General features: G+C 36.2%; 2 protein-coding genes across 2 annotated transcripts; both read left to right on the top strand.

The window, feature by feature from the left end:
* The first annotated feature begins 11,785 nt into the window (after positions 1-11,785).
* On the top strand, positions 11,786-13,301 carry LOC142614677 (uncharacterized). Its single transcript, XM_075787236.1, has 2 exons — positions 11,786-11,849; positions 12,100-13,301. Exon 2 carries the CDS (start codon positions 12,162-12,164, stop codon positions 13,299-13,301), a length of 1,140 nt encoding a protein of 379 aa, XP_075643351.1. The 5' UTR covers positions 11,786-11,849; positions 12,100-12,161.
* Positions 13,302-14,283: 982 nt separating this feature from the next.
* LOC142614549 (serine/threonine-protein kinase-like protein CCR4) lies at positions 14,284-16,014 on the top strand. Its single transcript, XM_075787084.1, has one exon. The coding sequence runs from the start codon at positions 14,385-14,387 to the stop codon at positions 15,843-15,845; it is 1,461 nt and encodes a 486-aa protein (XP_075643199.1). The 5' UTR covers positions 14,284-14,384; the 3' UTR covers positions 15,846-16,014.
* Positions 16,015-23,657: the final 7,643 nt, after the last annotated feature.

Genomic DNA, 23,657 nt, shown 5'->3' with positions numbered 1-23,657 from the left:
ATAATTGAATAATTTTTTGTGCATTAGAGCGTGCATCACATGTGCATTCATTACACGCATCATATAGTTTGTTATTTGTTGATATATTTTGTGCTCTAACCCCTTTTGATGCAGTTTGCCCTTAGTTTTTGTATTTTTTTGGTTTTGTTTTCCTCATTCATAGAATCATGGTTAGGAAAACTAGGGCTAAGAAAACCACTACCTCTTCCTCTTCTAACTTTGAGAATACTAGATTTCAGACTAAATCTAATCAAGAAGCCTATGAGAAATTGAATATCTTTAGGTCTGTTTGGGCTGAAAGGAAAGTTATCCTAGATGAGGTTAATCCTGAGATTCGTAGGAACTTTGAGAGTCGAGGTTGGTTGCCTCTTCTGGATGTTGAGCATCCTTCTCCGACTGCTTTGATTAGAGAGTTTTATTCAAACCTCTCTATTCACACCGATTATTCCAACATTCACTATGTGAAGACTTGGATAAGGGGTGAAGAATTTGTCATTACTCGTGAGGTAGTGGCTTCAACTCTTGGTGTACCTTTGGTACAGCAACTTGTATATTCTTACACAGAGTTTCCTCCCCTTTATGACATTATGTCTCTTCTTACTGGTACTACCATTAGTTGGCGTACTAATCATAGGATTACCACACATGAGCTTACTGAGCTCAATTATTTGTTCTTTAGGATTTTTTGTCATAGCATCTAGCCTATTTCTCACATACATACCATTCCCATTGAGATATGTACGTTTTTGTACACTCTCATCACTAATGCTCCTATAAGTTTTCCTACTCTTTTCATTCGTTCTCTTGTTAAGGTTCATAGGAGTAGTGAAAAATCTCATGGTTTATTTTTCCCGATTTTTATCCATAGGATTCTTTTGGATTTATGTTTAGAGGACTTCCCCTCTTCTAAGCTTGTTCATATCATTACTCTTATAGGTGCCACATTTCTTAAGCAAAGGGCTGCTTAATTAAAAGCTGGCTCTAAATGCCCTAGAATCGAGTCGTCTACAGGTGATGCATCTAGAGACCCTCCTACTGATGAGTTTTTTGATCCCACTACTGTCGTGGATCCTCCACCGTCTACTTCATCGTCTTCTTCTATGCATACTATGCTGGAGACGTGTCTCACTGTTCAGGCGGCACATGGTCAACTTTTGTTGGATTTGTTCAACAAGGTTGCAACCTTACGAGCAAATTTAGCTCATGCTAGAGGTGACACCGGCTCCACCCTCGGATCAATCTTGATTTCCCTTTGGCAATACATCACAAAAAAGGGGAGTACATAGATAAGGGGAGATGTGATATTTTTGATGATGGGATATTTTTGATGTAGGGGCATATGATGTGATTGTATATGTTAGGGGGAGATAGTGTTTTTGTTTTTTATGCTCTTGGTATATTTATTTTTATGTTCTTGTTTCACAAACTATGATACATTGGTTATGATTTATATTATGAGGTTATTCATTTGTCTTCTATTTTATGTTTTGTGAAAACAAGAAATTTATTTTGATTTACTTGTATTTTCCACACATGCATTTATGGTTTGTTTAGTGTTTCAGGAACTTACAGGTTCATTCATTCGAAGCTAATGTCTACTTTTGCAACTGATAGATAGGAGTTAGGTTGAATTGTAATTTAAGCAATAAGGTGAAATTGGGCTGTTTTACTTTGAACATTTTATTTCGTGTAATGTGTTTTGTCATAGATTGCCAAAAAGGGAGATTGTTAGGTTCTAAGACTTTAGGAACTAATGTATTAGAACTTCAATTTGTATATGTTGGCAAACCATGATCAAAACATTTACTCTAGCTTTAGGCTTGCTCAAAGTTTGATTTTATGTAAGTTTGGAATCGAGTAATTGCAGAAATTTATTGGTCAAATTCTACAAGGCTCGATCGATTGGAAATTAGACTCGATCGATCGAATCTCGCAGAACAAGAATTTTCTGCAGTATTTTCAAACCAGCCCAAGCCATATGACGTGTAGGGTTAAGTGTTTTACTCCAAGTATAAATGGAAAACTCCTAACTACGTTTTCGAAGTCGTTGTTGAGTTGTGTGTTGAATATTTTGTGAGATCTGAGAGGTGTTTACCTTTATACACACACATTGAGCTATCAAGATCAAGATTCACATCAAGAACTTGATGGTTGCTTCAGTTGCTGGATAAAGAACTTTAAAGAAGATCTAAAACCTTTGAGAGGTGTCTCAAAGTCATAAGTAGGAGAACTTGTGGTTGCTGCAGATCAAGGAAAGAAGTAGTCCGTGAACTCAGAGCTATAACGTGGTCATGGTAGCAAGTTTTCTACATGAGGCAGCAATAGGATGTTAGTGTTCTAAGTCTTATTGTACAAACTTCAATTCTTTCATAATGAATCTGTTTTTACCTTGAAGATAGCTAGGTTAAATCCTCCTCAAGTTTTTTACCGGTTAGGTTTTCTTAGGTCATCAGATCTTTGTGTTCTTTACTTTCCGCATTATATCTATTTTACACATTTGTTTAACCTAGACTTAATTAACAAACTTGTTAGTCAACTTGGCTTAGTATTAGGTTAAACATATTGTGTTAAAGGGTCTAAAACTTAACAAAAGGAACTCTTATATATTCTATTACTTGTGAAATATAATACTATTCATTCAGTATTTCAAACATGGTATTAGAGTCACTGCTCTAATCCTCTAGTGTGCTGCTCTTAAGCAATCTTGTCTTCTTGGGTGTCATCCACTGCAGTTGTTGTTGTCGGCATCACTGCTACCTCCACCATGACTACATTACATCAAAGATCACTGCCTTGCCACCACCACCGCTTTTGCTTCTCCGATCAAACCACAAGTTGCACCATAAAAAAGCACTCCCTCCAATTTGCTCACCCGTGAAAAACCATCTTCATTGGACCAATCACGGGCCCTCATGTGCAACTACAAGTCTCGGCAACATTAACACGTGTTGCCACTCTCCTTCACGTGCCTCCACGAGCCACCACGTGCTAGATCTGCATCTGCTGACATCATTATTGCCACCTCATCGCCACATCAGCACCTAGTCAGCCACTTATGTCAGCATTAGTCAACTATTTACGTCCTCTTACTGATGTCATCACAATGAGTTCGTTGACTGCGCCGTTGATCGTTGACTTTAACTTTGAAAGTTAACCATCAACTTTTTTCAAAGTTAACTTTTTTGCAGTCCAAGTGGTACTTATCCAGTTTTTCACGTAGATTTCATTTTTGCAGTCCATTTTTGCATATTTTGCTTCTAAATGAAGAATAAGGACAAGTCTTCTTTTTATTGCAACAATCGTCACTGACAATCCAACAAACATTTTTGCAATTTTTGCAAACGTCTTGGCCATAATATTAAGACTTGCTATCAACGCAATAAATCAGTTGTTTCCATTTCTACTGCTACTTTTGCTAACACTAAGAGTATCCAACCAATGACTCCCATCTCCACAAAGTCCAAGTCTTCTGGATCCACTTTCACCATTTCCACAGTTGACCTTCAAAACATCATCACTAATATCATTCGTATGGTTGGTAATGCATTTTATTCCTCTTCTCTCTCAGTTTCATCTGGTATGTCTCCTTCCTCTTAACTTTTGGATTCTGCTTGTTGCAACCACATGACACCTCACCCATCCTTATTTTCTGAACTTGAACTTGCACCACACCCTCTTAATATCCATACAGCTAATGGTTCCACAATGTTTGGTTATAATATAAGTTCTATCTCGACCTCTGCTTGCTCACTTCCAAGTGCAGGAGATCGTAGCAATATAATTCTCGGAGTACCGAGGTCGAACCCCAAGGAGCGGGGTAAATTCAAAGACAATATAATTAAACAATAATTTTGGTGAAGAAGAAAAATACTTTTGCTTGGTGATTGTTAACAAGAGTAAAAATAAAAACTTTTTTAAATCAATAATGTAAATACTAGGGCATCAGGGTGTTTCCCTATATTGATATGAGATTCTTTGTGATCTAAGAAAATATCTATTTCATTATTGATTGTTCTTATACAATTAAAAACTTATGATTCAGTTGAACTGGGACAATTCAAGAACGCATGATAACCTCGATTAATAATACGGTTAGAAAAGTTTTCATAAAAACCCATTCATTTTAAAACCTGATTTCTATTTGAAACTATTAGAAATTCATCCAAACAATAAGAAAAACATGATTGAACTTATTGAAAGTATGGAAGAACTAATACATCAAAAGAAATCTAATTGAACAATCAAATATGTTGTTGATAAAATCTTAGAAAGAATCACATTGAATATTCATACCGTATAGAAGAAACATAACCCCTAGCCCTAGCAAAGAGTTTAGGCTGTCATTAGAGAAAGTAAAATACAAGTTTTTCTCTGCCAAAATTCGTTCTACACAACCTCCCTTCAATTCCCTAATGTCTAAGTGTCCAAAGAAAATAAAATTTTTACTATTTTAATTTCCGTCCAGGTTTACAATTGTAAATTGTGAGTTAATTTCGGCCTTCAAAAATTGAGAATTACGAAAAACTCAAAACTGAAAACTTGTAGATATTTAAGTCATGATTCCAACCCATCTAGCCCTGTGTTAATTAGATTTTGGAGGAGAGAGATACACTCAAAATACTGATTAGTGCTCAAATTAGATTTTTCCTTTTCAGATTCTGCCTCTTTGAGTTTTCCTTATTTGAAGCTTCCAATCATGGTAGATGATCCAAGTACTCTAGCTGCACCTCCTTAGACATTTAAGCATGGTCCTTTAGCTCCACTTTAATTCTAGTTTGACCTCCATTCTCTCACAAATTCCTGTAATGTCATCTTTCTCACATGATTTCCTAAAATTAGAAAATTACACACAATGAATGACATCTTATTCAAGAAATTATGTAAAGATAAATAATAGGGACTAACGCAAATCATGGCTTAATTATACAAATTAAGCATAGTAATAAGGAGATAATGCCTACAAAAATATATAACAAGTATACATTTTAAGGCGTTATTAATCCAACATCTCGGTTCCTAGGGCCTTTAATGTTCTTAACCTTTCTTACAATTTATTTTCAGTGGGACAATTAGCTAAGTTGGGTTATTGCATTACCTTTGATTATTCTAGGTGTATTGTGCAGGATCCAAGGATGGGATAGGAGCTTAGGACCAATCCCAGAGTTGGGCGTATGTTTCCCATGGATAACCTTCATCTTCCACTTGTTGCTCATATTTCTGTTGCTCCTATTTCTGTTGCTACTGCAGTTGCTACAGTTTCTTCTATTCCTTCCCTTGCACTTTGGCATGCCCGACTTGGTCATGAATCTTCCTCTCAAGTACAATACTTGGCTTTTAGAGGTTTGTTAGGTTCAATGTACACATAATATTTTGATTGTGTTTCATGTCAGTTAGGAAAACAACCAGCTTTGCCTTTCAATACTAGTGAATCAATGTCCACTGATATCTTTGACCTAATTCATTCTGATATTTGGGGGCCTTCCTTTGTCTCTAGTATTAGTGGATCTCAATATTTTGTTGTCTTTCTTGATGATTATTCCCGCTATAGCTGGATTTTTCATATGAAACATCGTTCTGAATTATTGCAAGTATATTCTAATTTTGCAAAAATGGTTGAAACTCAATTTTCCAAACGTATTAAAAATTTTCAATTTGATAATGCTCTTGAATACACTAAATACGCTTTCCAAGCTATTTTGCGTTCCTATAGCACTATTCATCAACTAACTTGTCCAGGTACCTCTTAGCAAAATGGTAGAACCGAACGAAAACTTTGTCATATTCTTGACACTATTCGTGAACTCATTCTCTTTGCCCAAGTTCCTACTCCTTTTTAGGGCAAAGCTGCTCTTCATGCTATTAATCACATTCTCAGTCCTATTATCCAAAATCAAACTCTATATAAGCTGCATTTGTTTTGGCTTCAAACGGTTTCAGGAAATCGTTTTACATCTTTCCGTGTGTTTGGTTGAGCATGAAAAATAGAGTTTTTTGGAAAATCATTTCCTTTGATCGTAAAAAGAGGCCATTGACCCAGAAAATGAATGCAGGTTCTATTTTACCTTCAAATCATTTTCGGGCTAACAGACGCGCAGAGAGAGAGAGAGAGAGAGAGAGAGAGAGAAGAGAGAGTAGAGAGAGTGAGCTAGATCGCGCCCCAACCCCAGACGTGCCGGCGAGATCACACCCCAGCACCGATGCCGCCTTCGCAATCGCGCGATCTCGATCTCGCCTCTCTCTCTTCCTTCTTCTCTCCCGGATTTGATGGTTTTTTTTTTTTTGGGTTTTGTTTCGTTTGTGTTTCTCTACTGAGAAATGATGTTATATATTTGTTTGGAAGCTGAGAAAATGTGAGAAAATGTGAGCAACAAATAGAAAATGTATTTTCTATAGTATTTTCAAGAATACAACCAAACACTAAAAAATATTTTTCAAAGTAGTTTTTAAAATGCCACCAAACACCTAAAGATATTTTCCTTTCCCAAAATTATTTTCACCTGAAATTATTTTACACTCAGAAAATATTTTACACCCAACCAAACGCAGCCTAAGTGCCTTTTTGGGTCACCTCGAAACTATCACCATCTTCGTTCCTTAAATTCTGCCTATTTCGTTCTTCTTCAGCCACATAAGCATAACAAACATGAGCCTCATTCTAGACTTTTTTGTTTTCTTGGCTATGGTGAAACTCAAAAGGATATCGATGTGATAATCCTGTCTCTCATTGTCTTCGTATCTCCCGCAATGTTGTGTTTTGGGAACATCGCTCTTTTGTCAAGCTCTCTCACTTTCGTGCCTCCCTATCTACCTCCTCTGTCTTAGATCTTTTCCAGATGAGCCACATATTCCTTCTATAATTACTTCTGGTCCTCCTATAGACTTCTTTATCCAACCACTAGATATTTTTGATGCCTCTCCTAGATCACCCTCTAATGATCAAGTCGAAGATGAGCCACCCAACCTTGAGCTTGGGTCCCCTGCTCCTGCTCTGCTTGAAAATCTTGCACAAGACATTCCACCTCACCACTCAACTCGGGTAAGATTCATTCCTACATATTTACTTGACTATCATTATTATACTACCCTTGCTACACTGCACAAGCCTCACACCTATCGTGAGGCCTCCACTGACCCTTTATGGCAGATTGCAATGAAAGAGGAACTCGATGCATTATCTAAGAACCATACATGGGATTTGGTGACTCTCCCCCCTGGGAAATCTGTGATTGGTCCATTGAGCGATACAAAACTTGTCTTGTTGCAAAAGGTTTTACACATGAGTATGGGATTGATTATGAAGAGACTTTTGCTCTGGTTGCTTGTATCTCATCTGTTCGTGCCCACTTAGCTGTTGCTGTTGCCAGTAAATGGGACCTTTTTTCAAATGGATGTCAAAAATGCCTTCCATAATGGGGATTTAAGTGAAGAAGTTTATATGCAACCTCCTCCTAGTCTCTTTGTTGAATCAGGGTTTGTCACCTTCGACGTGCACTTTATGGCCTTAAATAAGTTCCACGAGCTTGGTTTGCCAAGTTCAGCTCTACCATCTCTCGCTTGGGTTACATTGCTAGTCATTATGATTTTGCCTTCAGTTTGAGATATAAGATCTTGGTCATCTCAGCTACTTCTTGGGTCTTGAAATCACTCATTTCACAAATGGTCTTTATATTACTCAAGCCAAGTATGATTCTGAACTTTTCTCTCGAGTTGGACTCACTGATAGTAAGACTATTAACACTCCAATTGAACTTAATGCGCATCTGACTCCCTTGGGTGGGAAACCATTGTCTAATCCCTCTCTTTACAAACGATTGGTTGGAAGCCTAGTTTATCACACTATCACTCGTCTAGACATTTCTTATGCTGCTCACCAGGTGAGCTAGTATCTGTCTGCTCCATGATCAACTCACTATACTGCTATTCTGCACATTCTTCGATACTTGAAGGGCACTCTCTTCCATGGCTTTTTCTACTCTGCTCAGTCTCCTCTTGTTCTTCGTGCATTCTCTAATGCTGATTGGGCAGGAGATCCCACTGATCGCAGGTCCACCACTGGTTATTGCTTTCTTCTTGGTCCTTCTCTGATTTTCTGACGAAGAAATAAACAAACCCTTGTGGCCCATTCTAGTACTGAAGCAAAATATCGTGCCCTTGTTGATACCACATCCAAGCTCCTTTGGCTACGGTGGCTACTTAAGGACTTAGGTGTGTCCACATCCTCTGCTACTCCTATTTATTGTGACAACTAAAGTGTCATTCATATTACTCACAATGATTTCTTTCATGAACGGACTAAACATATCGAGAACGATTGTCATTTTATCCGTTATCATCTTGTCCATGGTGCTCTCAAGCTGTCCTCGGTCTCCTCTAAAAATCAACTTGTAGATATCTTCACTAAGTCACATCCTAAGGGACGCCTTCATGCTTTGGTTAACAACCTCAAGTTGGTCTTACTCCCACCTTGAGTTTGAGAGGGACTATTAACATGTAATAGGTTGTGGGCTTTAGTCCCACCTTATTTACTTATACTACACACATACTAGTACTACACACTCTGCCTTTTATATCCCATGTACCTAGCTAGCAGAGCCTATGAACTTGGGCTGATTCAATACATGGGAAAAGTCGAGGATAAACCCCACGAAAGCTGAGTGTCGAACTCAATCCAAATGAGCATTAGGACCACAAGACCAATCGTTGAGAATACTTGAGATTGATTTGCTAAGACCCACAAAGAACTCAAAAAAAAAAAAAAAAAAACATTACCTGCAGTGTAACAAGGGGAAAATGGGTTTTTGCCCTTATTTTGCAAAAAATCTAGCATAATGTCCCTATTTTGAAATTATTAAGCACCGTGTCCCTGTTTTGAAACACGATTTAAAAAAAAAAAAATCGAATTACAAAAGGAACTTGAAATTGCTAATGTTGAGTTCTATGCATATTTTGCCACTTAATTTTTTTTAAAAAAATTAAGAGAAACTCGATTTTGCTAAAGTCGAGTTTCAAATAAAAATTTACATATAACTCGATTTTGAAGATATCGAGTTTTATACATAACTCAATTTTGTTAAAATTGAGTGTCAAAAACAAGGACACAGTACGTAATAGTTTCAAAATAAGGACATTGTACTAGATTTTTTTTAATAAAAAAAAAATGAGGGCAAAAGCTCATTTTTTTTTGTGTAACAAAGCCCCACCTTTGCACCATTTTTTCTCTCATCAAATCGAAAATAAAAATTTCAATTAGCAAGGGACTGCTAGGACTTTAGCAAATTCCAATGTGGATCTTTCCTCTTATGTAAATAATTTTAGGCTATCTAAGTTAGCCTCATTATGACCTTTATACAAAACAATGTGACAACAACTACTGAGAAAGTGTTCTACTTGAGTAATTCTTAGGTACTCTCGGAGCATAAAGAATGGTATTCCCTTCTCTCACATTCATGGTAGGATCTGCTTATTAAATTTATAGTGGGGTCAACTGTTCAGCCTAATACTCAATGGCCTCAACTGTTCCTCCTCATTCAATAGGTTTTTAACTGACTCTAATACAACCACTCAAATTTAGACCAAAAACTTTAGAGCTCACACAACCACTCAACCCACTTGAATCCTCTTGATTATCATACACACTGGAACACTTTGTTACATTCGGCAGGTGTTTGAGATGCATATATGTATGAGTTCTGGAATACACGAATAGGGATACCCTTTTTCTTTAACGCATCACTCCCTCTTTCCTTTATTTCTTGGAGCTAACATCTAACTTTCTCAAGTTGTGGGAGCTATTTTTGCAAGCATTCATGGTTGCTTCCCTTTCACAGTCATTGGTGCAAATCGTACGAGTTGGCCTTCTTGCACGTGCCTCACATCTATTTTGGCCAAGAGAGCAATATGGATTGCTTGCAAACAAGATAATTTTTTTATTTATCATTCTCTCTTTATGTATTGCTGCACATCTTATATAATGTTGTTTAATATATTATTGCATTGGTTTTTTTTTTTTTAAGAAACAAACTATTAAACGCACATACTTAATTATACTCTCTTATCAAGCTCAAACACATTACTTAATCTAAAGTACAACTAATTTGGATTTTGGACATTGACAAACATATATTTATTAAATCTCTCTAAATATATTTGTTTAGCCATTCTGAACATATTTAATCACCTCAACTATATATGTCTTGTTGCCTAATTTTCCTCCAACTTATTTATGCTTTATGGAATAAATTATTTACACACGAGAAAACTATTGCCTCATTAATTTATTATCTTAATTACTCATTGTGCTATTTTTTGCCTAGGAGAAAACCTAATGAAAGCCACCAACAGACAAATCATTGGCATGACTATCGAACTTGACTACCCCAAAGAACTCGGGTCTAGCTGCAGGCTTATAAATCATGACGCGTGTCGAGGCCCCAAAAAGATCCCAAACAAAAATTAACCTCCTTGGTCCTAAGAGAAAAGATTCCAACCAGCTATGAATTCGTGGAATTCTATATACCTACTTGCAATAATAACACCCTTTGCATTTGGAACCATTAGACCCAAGCCATTACAGTCAATCACTGCTATAGACTGAACAACATAATTGATGTAATATGTCCTACTCTATTGCAATTGAGACGTAGCAAGTAGTGGCAGAGCTATAAATTTATCTTTGGAAGGCCAAGTTAAAAATGAGCAAATCATTTTTTTTTTTTGTGTATATATTATATCTATATTATTTATACTAATCTAAACTAGTATTATAAGAAAATTTTAATATACAATACAAGCCGTGTACTATATAACTCATGGTTTTTAACTTGCTTGTAACCCTAGATTTTCAAATCAAATTGTAACCTACTAAGTATAATAATTCTCTAAAAAATATAATAATTAAGATAAAAAAAAGTTACTAATGGATTAGAGATTACTAAAAATTAGATAAAAAATGCATAAAAAAATATAATCAATATAACCAATCCTTTATATATATCTTAATCATATAACCACTTAAAGATTACATTACATTATTTAATTTATATGATACTATATATTTTAATCAAATTAATGATAATTTAGCATATTGATATGTTTTATAAAATGTTTATCAATAAGGGAAAAGAGAAGTGTACCCATACACGTGTAAATTTTGAAAAATATAAGATTTTTAATCATACACGTGTTAGACATGGAATTGGAGGAGTGAAAGAATCTTGGACAAAAAGGCTTGAGAAATAAGTTGATCAGGTAAAGACAAAAAATTAAAAAACAAAGTGGAAGGAAAGAAAAGAAGAGAGACAGAGGGAAGCTAAGAAAAGAGTCAAAAGACTCGTGTAGACACCAGTAAACATTGTTCCTCGAACTTCTTCTTCTTTCTTTTATTTCTTCTGGAAAGTGGACTTGACCTCAGTTACGCGTAAACACCACTAGAGTGCGTGAGAAAGTAGAAAGTATCTTTGCTGAAACTTGCAAATGGTTAGAAGTTCTTTGAAGCTTACTTGTATCAATTTAGTGCTTCTGCATATTGATCCAGGACAAAAAATTCTGGGAGATTGACATAATTGAATTGGAAGGGAGAGAGAGAGAGAGAGAGAGAGAGAGAGAGAGAGTTTGAAAGAATTGCGTGTCAAAATGGTGTGTTGGTATTCATAACTTAGAACTTATGAATACCAACACACCATTTTGACACGCAATTCTTTTAGAACTTATGAATACCAACACACCATTTTGACACGCAATTCTTTCAAACTCTCTTTCTCTCTCTCTCTCTCTCTCTTCCAATTCAATTATGTCAATCTCCCAGAATTTTTTGTCCTGGATCAATATGCAGAAGCACTAAATTGATAAAAGTAAGCTTCAAAGAATTTTGAGTTAGACAAGAAAATTTTAGTATCTAAAATACAATTGCAATTTTTGGTTTTGTATTCGTAATTTTCTACTAAAAAAACAGTAGTTTAATTGTTATAGATTTGTACGTTTTTGTTAGTAAGTAGTTATCGTGCTTGTCAATTCTGTCCTATTGTAATTAACCAATTTGATTACTTTGTTCTTAGTATAAAAGCAGATTTGTAACTTGTTTTCCTAATTTATGAAAATTAGATATTTTCTTATCAGATTTCAATATATTGTTTGAGCAGCAAGTCGAAAACACTTCCATTTCAATGGCTTCAACTTCAACTTCTTCATCTTCTTCACGAAGCTCATCCATCTTGGATGATCCATCAAATCCTCTGTACCTGCACCATGAAGAAAGCCCTGGTGCTATGCTTGTGTATCAACCTCTCGTGGGAGAGAATTACCCAACTTGGGCGAGATCAATGCGAATGGCATTGATTGCCAAGAATAAGTTGGGGTTTATTGATGGCACATTGACTCTCTCATCTCCAATGGTCAAAACACCATCAACAATTCAAGCTTGGATTCGCTGCAACAAAATGGTTGCTTCGTGGATCCTCAATTCTGTTTCTCAAGAAATTGCTACAAGTATAATCTACAGGGACACTGCTTTTGAAATCTGGAACAATCTCAAGGAGATATTTTTACAAGGAAATGGACCACGAATTTTTCAATTACAGAAGGATATTGTTGGTAGTATTCAAGGACAATCATCAATTACTTCATATTTCACTCAATTGAAGGTTTTATGGGATCAGTTGCAACATGTTCGACCTTTCCCAGTGTGTTCTTGTGGATCTTGCACGTGCAACTTAGGTCAAAAAGTCAGTGATCTTCAACATCAAGATTTTGTGGTACAATTCTTAATGGGTCTTAATGACTCCTATTCTCAAGTTAGGGCACAAATTCTGTTGATGGATCCTCTCCCATCCATCAATGAAGTGTACTCCTTATTGATTCAAGGAGAAAGGGAATGCAGTGTGGAAAAAAATTTAGATCCTCATATGGAATCAACAACCCTAGTTACTAAGGTATCTTCTTCTACAGGAAACAACAATAACAAGAACTCTAAGGGGAAAAACAATTCCACTGGCAATCACTGTGGAATGATGAGTCACACTGTTGAGAAGTGTTACAAGATCTATGGCTACCCTCCTAGCTTCAAGCCAAAGGGAAATAAGTCCACTGTGGTACACCAAGTCAATCTTCAAGATGAACAAGTTGAAAAGAATTCTAATTCTGCTTCTACCTCATTTTCATTCACTAAAGAGCAATGCCAACAATCCTTGGCTAGTAAAGAACACATGGCCAACAATGTAATTCAGCCAGCCACTCACTCCACTTTTATGGCAGGTAATTTTCCTTTTTGGCAGAACTTTCATAGTCCTAATTTCAGTTGTGAATAGAGGCATTTGATATTTTCTGAAATAGTGGTTAATGGACATGCATTTGAAAGAGATACTTGTGTTATGGATGCTAGGTCTACAAATCACAATGTACATTCTATTACTCTACTTATAATAATCACATTTGTAAAGCATTATGTTGAGGAACTTCCAAATGGTGGGTAACTCACATAGAATCTATTAGATATTTTAATGAAATAGAGTTTGGAGTAAATAATTTGATATGAGAATTTTTGAAAAGTGGGTAAGTAAAATAGAAGAAGTAAGTTCTTGTGCTAAAAATAGACAAATATTATTGCATGAGTTGATATGGATGCTCTTAATCTTCTCTTGAGATAATTGAAACTTTTTTTTTCTTATTAATTTCTTTGCAAGAAGATGATAGTATATATGATTTGCCAATGATTTATGAATTTCTTAATTCTATCTTTTTAAAGAAATAACTGAAAATGCTAAAATCAGAAATAAATACTATAATCACAATAAATGCAATGCTCTGATCAAAATTCTGGTGTTCGCACCACAATGTCTCTCCTTCTCAACCAACTTTGTTATTAAGTGACAATCTGGCAGCCCTTCATATGGGTTCGATCCAGTTTTTCATGAATAAATTAAACAGATAGAAATAGATTGCCATGAGGGACAAGGTACAAGCTGGGACTGTAATATAAAGCTACTTCATGTTGGTATTTTTAACGCTTTTCTCTAAGATGGTTGTGATCAAATCGATGCTCCCATACTCCATCATGAGGGTGAGTGTCAAAGAATTGAAACAAAGCAGTAAGCATTCTGCTGAATTTCTTGTACAGTGCATAAACGAAAGTAGTTTAATTGTTATAGTTTCCTATGCTACAGGTCATATAGTGTACACTTTTTGTTATTTAGTAATTGTAGTGTTTGCCACATGCTTATTGGTTACACTGTAACCAGTTTGACCAGTTTGATTACTCTGTTTTTAGATTATAAAAACAAAGTTTTAACTTCTTCTGCTAATTAAATGAGAATTAAATATTTTCTAATCATATTTTGATATTTTTGGTTGCAGAATTTGTTGCCAACAACAACTCAGACCCTGGCAGTTGCATGAGGAATGGAACAACAAACCCAATTCCAAACTTCTCTAAGCAGCTTTCCATTGCATCACTCTTCCCAGCCTACAACTCTGACACTGAAACTGATGCTAGTTCAGAATCCAACGAAATACCTCCAAAATTAGCTCTTTATTCTAATTCCATAATGTCATTCTTCCCACCAGCCAGGTCTCAATCAGACAGTAGTAATTCTGAAAATTATGAAATAATTCCCACTGATCCTTCAATATCAGCAAGCCCCATACACCCAATCCGAAAAGTTACCTTCAAAGACTTGTTTGAGTTTCGTAAGTGGAAGAGCAGTAATAGTGCAGAATCTAATGGAACAGCTCCGAAATTCTCTCATTCCAAAAAAAGATCCATTTTGTCATTCTTTTCCACAGCCAAGTCACGAACAAACAATTCCAAAAATGATAAGACAATTCAGATAATTCCTAGACGCACACTCCTAACAACAAGCTTCAAAGACTTGATAGGAATTGTGGGTAAGAAAGAATTTCCTTTGGAAATGCTACTTGAAGCCACCAACAACTTCTCAGAAGATCACAAGATTGGAACAGGTAGCTTTGGCTCAATCTACCGTGCCACTTTAAATAATGGCCGAGTATTGGCTATTAAGCGTGCTGAAATTTCAAAATCTAAACCATATGAATCATATGTGAACGATTGCAAGTACCATGACAATGCTTTCCTAAGTGAATTGGAAGCTTTGTCCTGCCTTAGTCACAAGAATCTTGTTTGCTTATTGGGATTTTCTGAGGATGATAATGAGCGTGTATTGGTCTATGATTACATGAGAAATGGTAGCCTTCATGACCATCTTCATAAGCCTCCAAGTACTTCTCTAATGTCATGGGTTGCCCGGATTAAAGTGGCCCTAGACATAGCTAGAGGCATTGAGTACCTGCACGAATATGCAGTTCCACCAATCATACACCGTGATATCAAGTCGTCTAACATATTATTAGATGCCACATGGACTGCCAAGGTGACTGATTTTGGCCTATCTTTGATGGCCCCCATGGATGAGGAGTCACACATTTCGCTTCTTGCGGCAGGCACTGTTGGTTACATGGACCCTGAGTACTATAGACGTCAACAGTTGACAACAAAAAGTGATGTGTACAGCTTTGGAGTGGTATTGCTAGAAATGTTGGCTGGGTACGAAGCAATACATCGCAATGAAAATGGTGTGCCACGGAATATAGTTGATTTTGCAGTGCCACACATTGCCCGAGATGAAATTCAGAAGGTTTTGGACCCAAAAGTACCACCTCCTACCCCATTTGAAATAGAGGCAGTGGCATATGTTGGGTACCTAGCAGTAGATTGTGTAAATTTGGAGGGTCGATTTCGCCCCTCAATGACTGAGATTGTAAACAACCTAAAAAGAACCTTGAACGCGTGTTTGTTTCAGTTTCCTGAAGAGCGTTCATCTGATGATTCGGATTAACTTTGATTAAACCAACAGAACGTTAATGTTCGTTAACCTAGACATTAACGTTAGGAGGCGTAGTCGGCGTATGTGTTGATGGCATTCCTAGCAGTAGAGGTGATGAAGCTACCGGCCAAATATAAATAACTTGATGTTAAATAGTTTTCATCTGTTTTTGATAGTTCTAAATCCTAATGCAATCTTGAATGTTAATGAATTTCCATTTAGTAGATTCGATTGATTTGCCTTTCGTTATGAGGTTTGCGGTTCAATGGGTTCTTTATGGATTGATTGGGAGATACCTTATTGGTCGGTTGGATCAATTTGCTCTTTGGAGCTCTATTTTGGTTGATTCAAGCACATCATTTATCCATACTGCTCAATGTTATTAGTTGTGACTTGTGAGGTTCAAATTATTTGAATTGGTCAATTGAGAATCTACCACCCTGGAAAATTGCCGTACAAAAGAAAAATTAAAGCCATTATAGTTTGATTTCAGTGCCATCCTTCTCGTACTTATGATTACTTCATTCGATATTATGAGACTTACGATTCAATTAGCGAATTCAGCACATATAATTTTCTGTTCTATAGACTTTGAATCTCACCTGATTCATTCTGGCTTGAGGCATATATTTAATGTCAATGTGTATCACAGCACTTTTAAAATGTTGCAATATTTTTCTGTACTTTTTTTTTTCAGTAATTAAAACATTTTGAATAGCTCAAGGACCAAGTAGAAAATTTTCAAAGTATTAGGATCAAATTGAAAACAACTCCAAAATAGAGGGATAAAAAAGGAGTTTCGCTAAAAATAAATTATTAAATTTTGGAATAATTTTTAATATATTTCTTAAAATTTTAAAATTTTGATGTGCTCCCCTGATGTTAGGTGTCATTTTTGAGGGAGGCAAAAAAAAGAAAAAAAAAGACTCATTTGTCTATGTTAGTGTTGATATATCCATCAAGTGTCGCCTAAGAGATTTGGAGTTCAATCCCTGCCTACACTAAAAACTGATTTGTATCTTGATTTGATGATAAAGATCTATCATCAAGAGCGGATGTCATAGGTTAAAATTCTCTAAAAAGAAAAAAAAAAAAAAAAGTTTATCACATGTGTTAGTTGGCCCAATGATATCAAATACATCTCACAAATCTAATAAACTAAAATAAAATAAAATAATTTTGTTCTTTCTTTTCAAATTTTATTAGAATGGTGATTCTTGGATGAACAAACCGCATTCTTCTACGCCCAAAATCTTTTCCACTTTAATTTCATTACAAACAAGAAATCAATTTACAAAAATCGTTTAAAAGAATTGACAAGATTTGAGAAAGATAAAAAAAATTTAAAAATTAAATCAAGATTTGACCAAGAAAAAGTTTTAGGAAAAAAAAAAGAACCAACAAGCTTTACCAATCAATTGCCTCTCAAATCCTTTTCCAAGTTGATCTCTGTACACAACCTTTGCCAATATCTTTTAACCAAATTAAACCTCAATCCCTAAAATTTCGTTCTTCCTCAACGTTCTTAGCATTTAGCAGAACACCACCACCATTTCTCACTAACCAAACAGAAACCAATTGATAATTTTCTTGGAGTTCAAGACAGAGGCATTGGATCGGCAGATGTGTTGGTGGCATTCCTCGCAGTGGAGTTGATAAAATAATTTAGGAATTGGGGTTTGTTTACATAATGAGGATGGTGTGAATCACAACTGTAGAAGCAATATGGTGTTTGATTGATTCGCATTTTCCTATATTGGGTGGGTTGGCTTTGTATGAATATGGTTTTGTTTCATTCATAACTATTGGGAGTTGAGTCTATATTGTCGGATAGTTAGATGCTATAAGTGGCTTTTTTCTCAATTAAATAAAGTTTAGCTACAAATCCACCATTGGATTACATCTTCTTCTTATATCCTCCATGCTTGCAAAATTTCTAAAAAATTAAAGATCAATCACTATTATGCGTACCCAAATCTCCAATATAGGTTGGATCTAGTATTTGGGCTCACAATTTACTTGTTTAGTGGGCCTTGAGTATCCTACAATGGGCAGTTCCTTGGCGGGCTCGTTCAAGTGTTTGGTACAAAAGCTAGTTTCTCTCTCTCCCTTTGAAAGCTCTCTTTCGTATGCTCGGCTACTCTCTCAGTCTTAACTCCCAAATGTCTAACCCCCATTTCATCTTCTCTTCTAATATTTATAGCTTGAGGATAATGGACAGAGTCATGATTGCCCTCTGGCACCACTCGTGTGGGTGGGGCATAATTTGATTATTCCTGGCAAATAATATGCTTTGTTGGGAATAGGAGCTGGGATGTTGGGACTAATGATGGCCGCCGAAAGCTGCTCGGCAACGGAGTCCCCTAAGGCACTCCTGGCATGCCAAGGCTTAACTAAGCAACAAAGGTACATTTAAAATTGATTATGAAGACCGTCTAGCCGTGCATAAAATTCCCATATGATGGGTAAATGTCTTTGGGCCACTTAAGGTCAATCATGAGGAACGGTGAGTCCATGGCCAGGTACTGTTCATAGGCCCAACCGAATTTAGGCCAGGGGAAAAATGGAGCCCTTGCCATATGCCGTACAATAGCCCCTATTGATTCGTTCTTGGTGCTCGGGGATGAGTCAAGGACTTACGTCACTCTGTGAACTGTTCCTCGGGGATGTGAACCGTCAATCATTAATAGAAGACAAGACAGCAGTTAATTTTTGAAATAAATGTAATGACAAGCAGCATATTGTTTTGGCTAGTTTTGGCATCCCTCTCGATGTAAATGTAGCATACTATTACAAAGAGAACATCGCCCTTGAGCGACACCCTCAAGTAGTATATTTTTTTCCTTTGATAGCTACTTTAGTGGGGGAAATAGTTTCCCATAGATCCCTTAATACTTAGGACACTTAGGTTTTACGAACTGTGCCCTGGCCAACTTCCACCAAATTTCTACCGAGTAGTGAGCTGTGTTAGTCAGTTAAACAACTTATACGGGCTGCATTTAGACCACCATGATATAAACTACATGTACAGTTTATGTGGTAAGGAGAGGTCGGGATATTATCTAAAAGTTAGAGATACTCGGGTGTGGCTAATATCATGCCTCCCTGATTCTAACAGAAACTCTGTTGGAGAGTTTGTATGGGTGAGCTACAATTGGCACGCCAATGAGCTCACTTACCCGATTTCACCCCGAGATATTGCTCGATACCGTTCATATCAGATTTATTTTTATCATACATTACTTTAATATTCATTTGTAATTACTTCATTATTTTTTTATATAGTTATAATTTTTATTTTCGGTGATGCCGACGGCAAAAAGTTCAAACCGAACGTCAACGCAGTACATGTGCGGGACCTGAACTTTTTACTCAAGTCAGAAATCTTTGTACAATATGCCGGCCAATTAAGGGCTTCCCATGTCATCCTCGGGTGCACTCTTGTGTATACAAGTTACCAGGACCCTGGGTAGGCCCTAATTGTTGGTAGTCCCCTACTATCCTACATCGACGTCCGGCACCGAGGGTTCATACCACCAAGTCTGACAGTAGGTGAAGCTCGAGACCTTGGTCCTCGGTTAATCAGAGTAGGCTTCCTAGTACCAATGAGAGATGGATCTGCCGATACGATTTTTCACAGTCGCGTTGAGCATATACTGGTTGAGCAACCCCCTAAAGGAGTCCAGGTTGCTGAACAAATAGAAGCGAAATCAATCAACTCTTCAAGGGCTGAGGTCGAAAACCCTCACGAAGAAATGGTGGTCTGCCTCAACATGACTACTAACCGGTTCCTGACCGGTGGCCCGCCAACCATACAACAACAAGCTCCTCCCCCTCCTACTCCCTAATGTCGAAAGAGACATCAAAATGATGGTCAGCCTTCTGAAAGGCCCAACGAGGTGCCCCCAAGAACTCCATCAAGTTTGAAGAGCCTAAAATTCATCAAGCCAAGAGGAATACAAGATTCATATTAAAGAGTTTTATCAAATAAGGAAAAAATTCATCAAGCATAGAAAGGTGCAAGTGCATCAAGGTAAGAAAGAAGTCTAGAGAGTGCATCAAAATGACCGAAAATCATTAAGCTGAGAAAACCAAGGAGGGCAAAAGGTCCCCAAAAATTCATTCAATCAAGAGATGAAAAAAAAAAACCCTACTAGGCTGAAAACCCAAAAGGGTAATCGAGGCAAAAACTAGGGCCAAAAAAGAAAAGAAAACCCGCTAGGCTGAAAACCCAAAAAGGCGGTCTAGGCAAAGTTAAGGCCAAAGAAGAGAAGAAGAAGAAAAGAAAAAATTGGAAAATCCTACCAAGTTGAAAATGTTGGGAAAAAAAACATGTTTGTATCACATACAAAACATATGCAGCGAAAAATTAACGGATCTACTTCATTCGCAATTGATAACATGTATTATGTAAGTTTCAGAATTTAAGAACAAGAAAGTGTACCTTGGAGTGGTGAAATTCAAAACAAAAATTAGAAGTACTTGGGAACACTTTTAATCTTCACTTCAATTCTACTTAATGCCCAAGAAGTGTGATCTCTCAATCAGTTGCCAAGGAGAGAATTGGAGAGTGTCCAACACTCACATACAAACCATTTCGTTCCTTGTATTTTCTTAATGAAAACACTTATGAAAAAAAGACTTATATAATTCTGTATGTTTCTCTGCTTATATATAACTGATTATCTAATTGGGCTACCTTTTGGGCCAATCCAATTGGGCTCTAGTATGTGGCTTGGAGTGGGACCAAAAGGGAACAAATAAGACTCTAACTCCAATGGACCTTGGGCTTTTCTGTCAACTCTTGACAAATACAAAATTACCATTAATTATATTCAATACTACTATATGAATATAATTGCACTCTGGGCCTTATTAATAAATTATATCTTAAGACTTTATTATCTATGCAACCCTTTCATTAAAATATTCGTAGTAATACAAAATCATGAATATAAACTGCCACTTTGAAGATTACTACATTTTAATCCTTAAGCACCCGGTTTAATTCTTTAAGTTATTCATCATATATTTATGAAATTCAATTCCATAAATATGTACTTTAGTTATTCCTTACTAAAGTGGTTGGCCCAACCCTCTGATTAACCAAACCCATTAAACTTATCTTAAAGGAATATTTTGTATCTCCGTTAAGAGATTATGAATTTCATCTTGAGAATATATGTTCCATCAACACTAAATGCGGCTGCCCAACATATTGAGATTTTGACCATGACTAATAGATCTCACTCCTGATATATCAAAGCAACCTACATCTCATGATCAAGTCCATTATTCTCTCAGGATTTAGAGTTGATGTAAATAGAAGTCGTGAGATTTATTATTCATTTGACAGTCATTAGGAGAATAATAAATCTCACAGTGGTCCAGTTTAGTATGTCTTAACTCTTAAAATATATCAACATACCAACTAGAAGTCTCCACTTCCATGATCAAGACAAATCATCTTAGTTGATATGTTATAGTCTTCGCAAATGAAATGTCCAATTTCATCACCAACTACGAACTAAAATTCTGAGTTTACAAAAACTTGTGATTTATATCTTTTATGACTTTTCACATAAATCACATACTATGCATCTCATGGATTAAGATAATGTCTCATTAGTTCATTTATAGATAGTCTCATATAATCAAACAATTCAATTATTTATGACATGCTAATAAATTGGATTTTAGGGCATAAACCTCAATAGGAAACTTGAGGATGCAACCTAAAAATGGAAGAATTTTATAAGATGAAAGTCTAAAGGTATGATTCAAGAGGAATGAGCATAAAAACAAATTTTGATACAAGTGACCAATGAAGACTAGTGAGAAGATGACAAAGAAGAAATGCGAAAACTCCTCCAATACTTGATTTTTGAATAATGCATACTTGGGGGAAACATCATAGGGAATTTTGAGCCTTTTATATCTTTCATTTCATAACCCAAACCCGGCCTACATTACAACCCATGAGTAAAGACCTCCTTGAAGTCTTGCTAGTTGTAAGCACATCTTAAACTCTAATATTATTTTCTCTTGAATTTAAAAAAAAATGCTTAAAATTGTCAAAACTCCACTGGATGATATGTCCAAGGAGAAAAATTCTCAAATCCTCAAATGACTCAAAAGAAACTTGGAGCACTCTCCTTGTTTGCACCCAACAATGTGATTCATAAATATTATCACATTTCATTTCTTGATTGCCTTTGGAGACTTAATCTGATGATGTTCAAAAGGAAGAAACAAATTTGATTACATGAGTTTAATGATCTTGATCCTTCCTAATCAAAGAGATTTGTTTGATTCTTAAATACTTTAATTTGCCAAAATGGTTGTTCAAAGAATCATCTCTTGTTCATTAAAAAAAAAAAAGAAGAAGAAGAAGAAGAAGAAAGAAGAAAGAAAGAAAGAAAGAAAGAGAAATCTCATTTTCACAAAAAAAAAAAATAATAATAATAAAATCATTCTTCTTCAAAATCTAGTTCTCCTGAACTACATCTTGACCTAATCCTCTATGAGAGAAGTACGTAGGCAGCCTTTCAAAGGCTCGGTCCCAATCACCCAAACAACTTTAGAGCTTGAACTCGAAACAATGTAACAAAATTATTTGGGTGCAAGTTAGGCTAAGCCCATTTGTTTTGCATCAAGCATGCTTAAACTTGGGTTGTATGCAAATATGTCCTTGCATGAAAGCATGTTTTCATTTGAGGTGGGAAATTTTAGGGACAAAAAAATTTGGGCAATTAGGCCGTAGAGGAAGAGATGTATTAAATTCCCAAGCTCAATCAATGATATAATCAGGCTAAAATTGAGGTTATACATATTTATGAAGATACATACACTAATGGAATCTTCAAGTCATGATTTCACTCAAATCTTTACGACTTTACTTTTATAATTTTATAGTAAAATTATAATTTTTTTCTAAATCACACCAACGTTTATTGTTCTTAAAAAAAATAAAGACAGAAGTGGATGAAGATGTAGAAAAATAAAAGAGAGATGATATGTCCACAATTTTTTTACAACATTTTTATAACAAATCATAGGTAGTTAGTTGCTATTGGTGCTGGTTGCATGTAGGTTGAAATAGAGGAAGGTAGGGGAAAAATGAAGGTGGATGAGGAAGTCAACACTCTTAGTGTCATCTTGGCATCATAATAAGGATCAGTGGAGGTTGCTAGGCAGCCCCACCGGGACCAATGAGTCTCCTAAGTTGGAACTGCTGAGGGCTTAGGAACTCCCGGACAGTGAAAGCCTTGGAAAAGGCTATTCAGAAGGAAGATCTCATTATCATCTTCTTGATGGAGACTAAATCAAGTAAGGAATGGATGGACAAGGTTAAAGAAGTGTAATATGAAACAGAGTTGGGTTGTGCAAAGTAATGGAAGGAGCAAGGGTTTAGCTTTATTGTGGAAAGATGAAATTAAAATATAGCTCTTAACATATTCCCGGAATCATATTGATGTGTTGGTGTCTGGGGGTCCAGTTTTGGGTAGGTGGCATTTGATTGGCTTCTATGGTAATCCTGAAACAGCTAGGCGATCTGAGTCTCGGGCGAAGCTTAAACACTTGAAGGGAGTGGCGGCTCTTCCATGGTTAGCTATTGGGGGTTTTAATGAGCTAACTAGTTCATTAGAAAAGGAAGGAGGTGGTGGGCGACCAAGACAACAGATGGACAATTTTGTTGAAGCTATTAATTTTTGTGACCTAAGAGATATTGGTTTTGTAGGGTCGAAGTTCACTTGGATTTATCAAAGGGCAGATGGCACACAAATTAAAGAGAGATTGGATTAAGCTTTGGCTACATGAGTG

The sequence above is a fragment of the Castanea sativa genome, chromosome 11 (assembly GCF_040712315.1).
Source record: "Castanea sativa cultivar Marrone di Chiusa Pesio chromosome 11, ASM4071231v1".
Taxonomy (NCBI): domain Eukaryota; kingdom Viridiplantae; phylum Streptophyta; class Magnoliopsida; order Fagales; family Fagaceae; genus Castanea; species Castanea sativa.
This window is presented reverse-complemented; position numbering and strand designations above follow the sequence as displayed.

Excerpts from the sequence above, each read along its gene's own strand:
- LOC142614677 (XM_075787236.1), top strand. The coding sequence starts at position 12,162 with ATGGCTTCAACTTCAACTTCTTCATCTTCTTCACGAAGCTCATCCATC.
- LOC142614549 (XM_075787084.1), top strand. The coding sequence starts at position 14,385 with ATGAGGAATGGAACAACAAACCCAATTCCAAACTTCTCTAAGCAGCTT.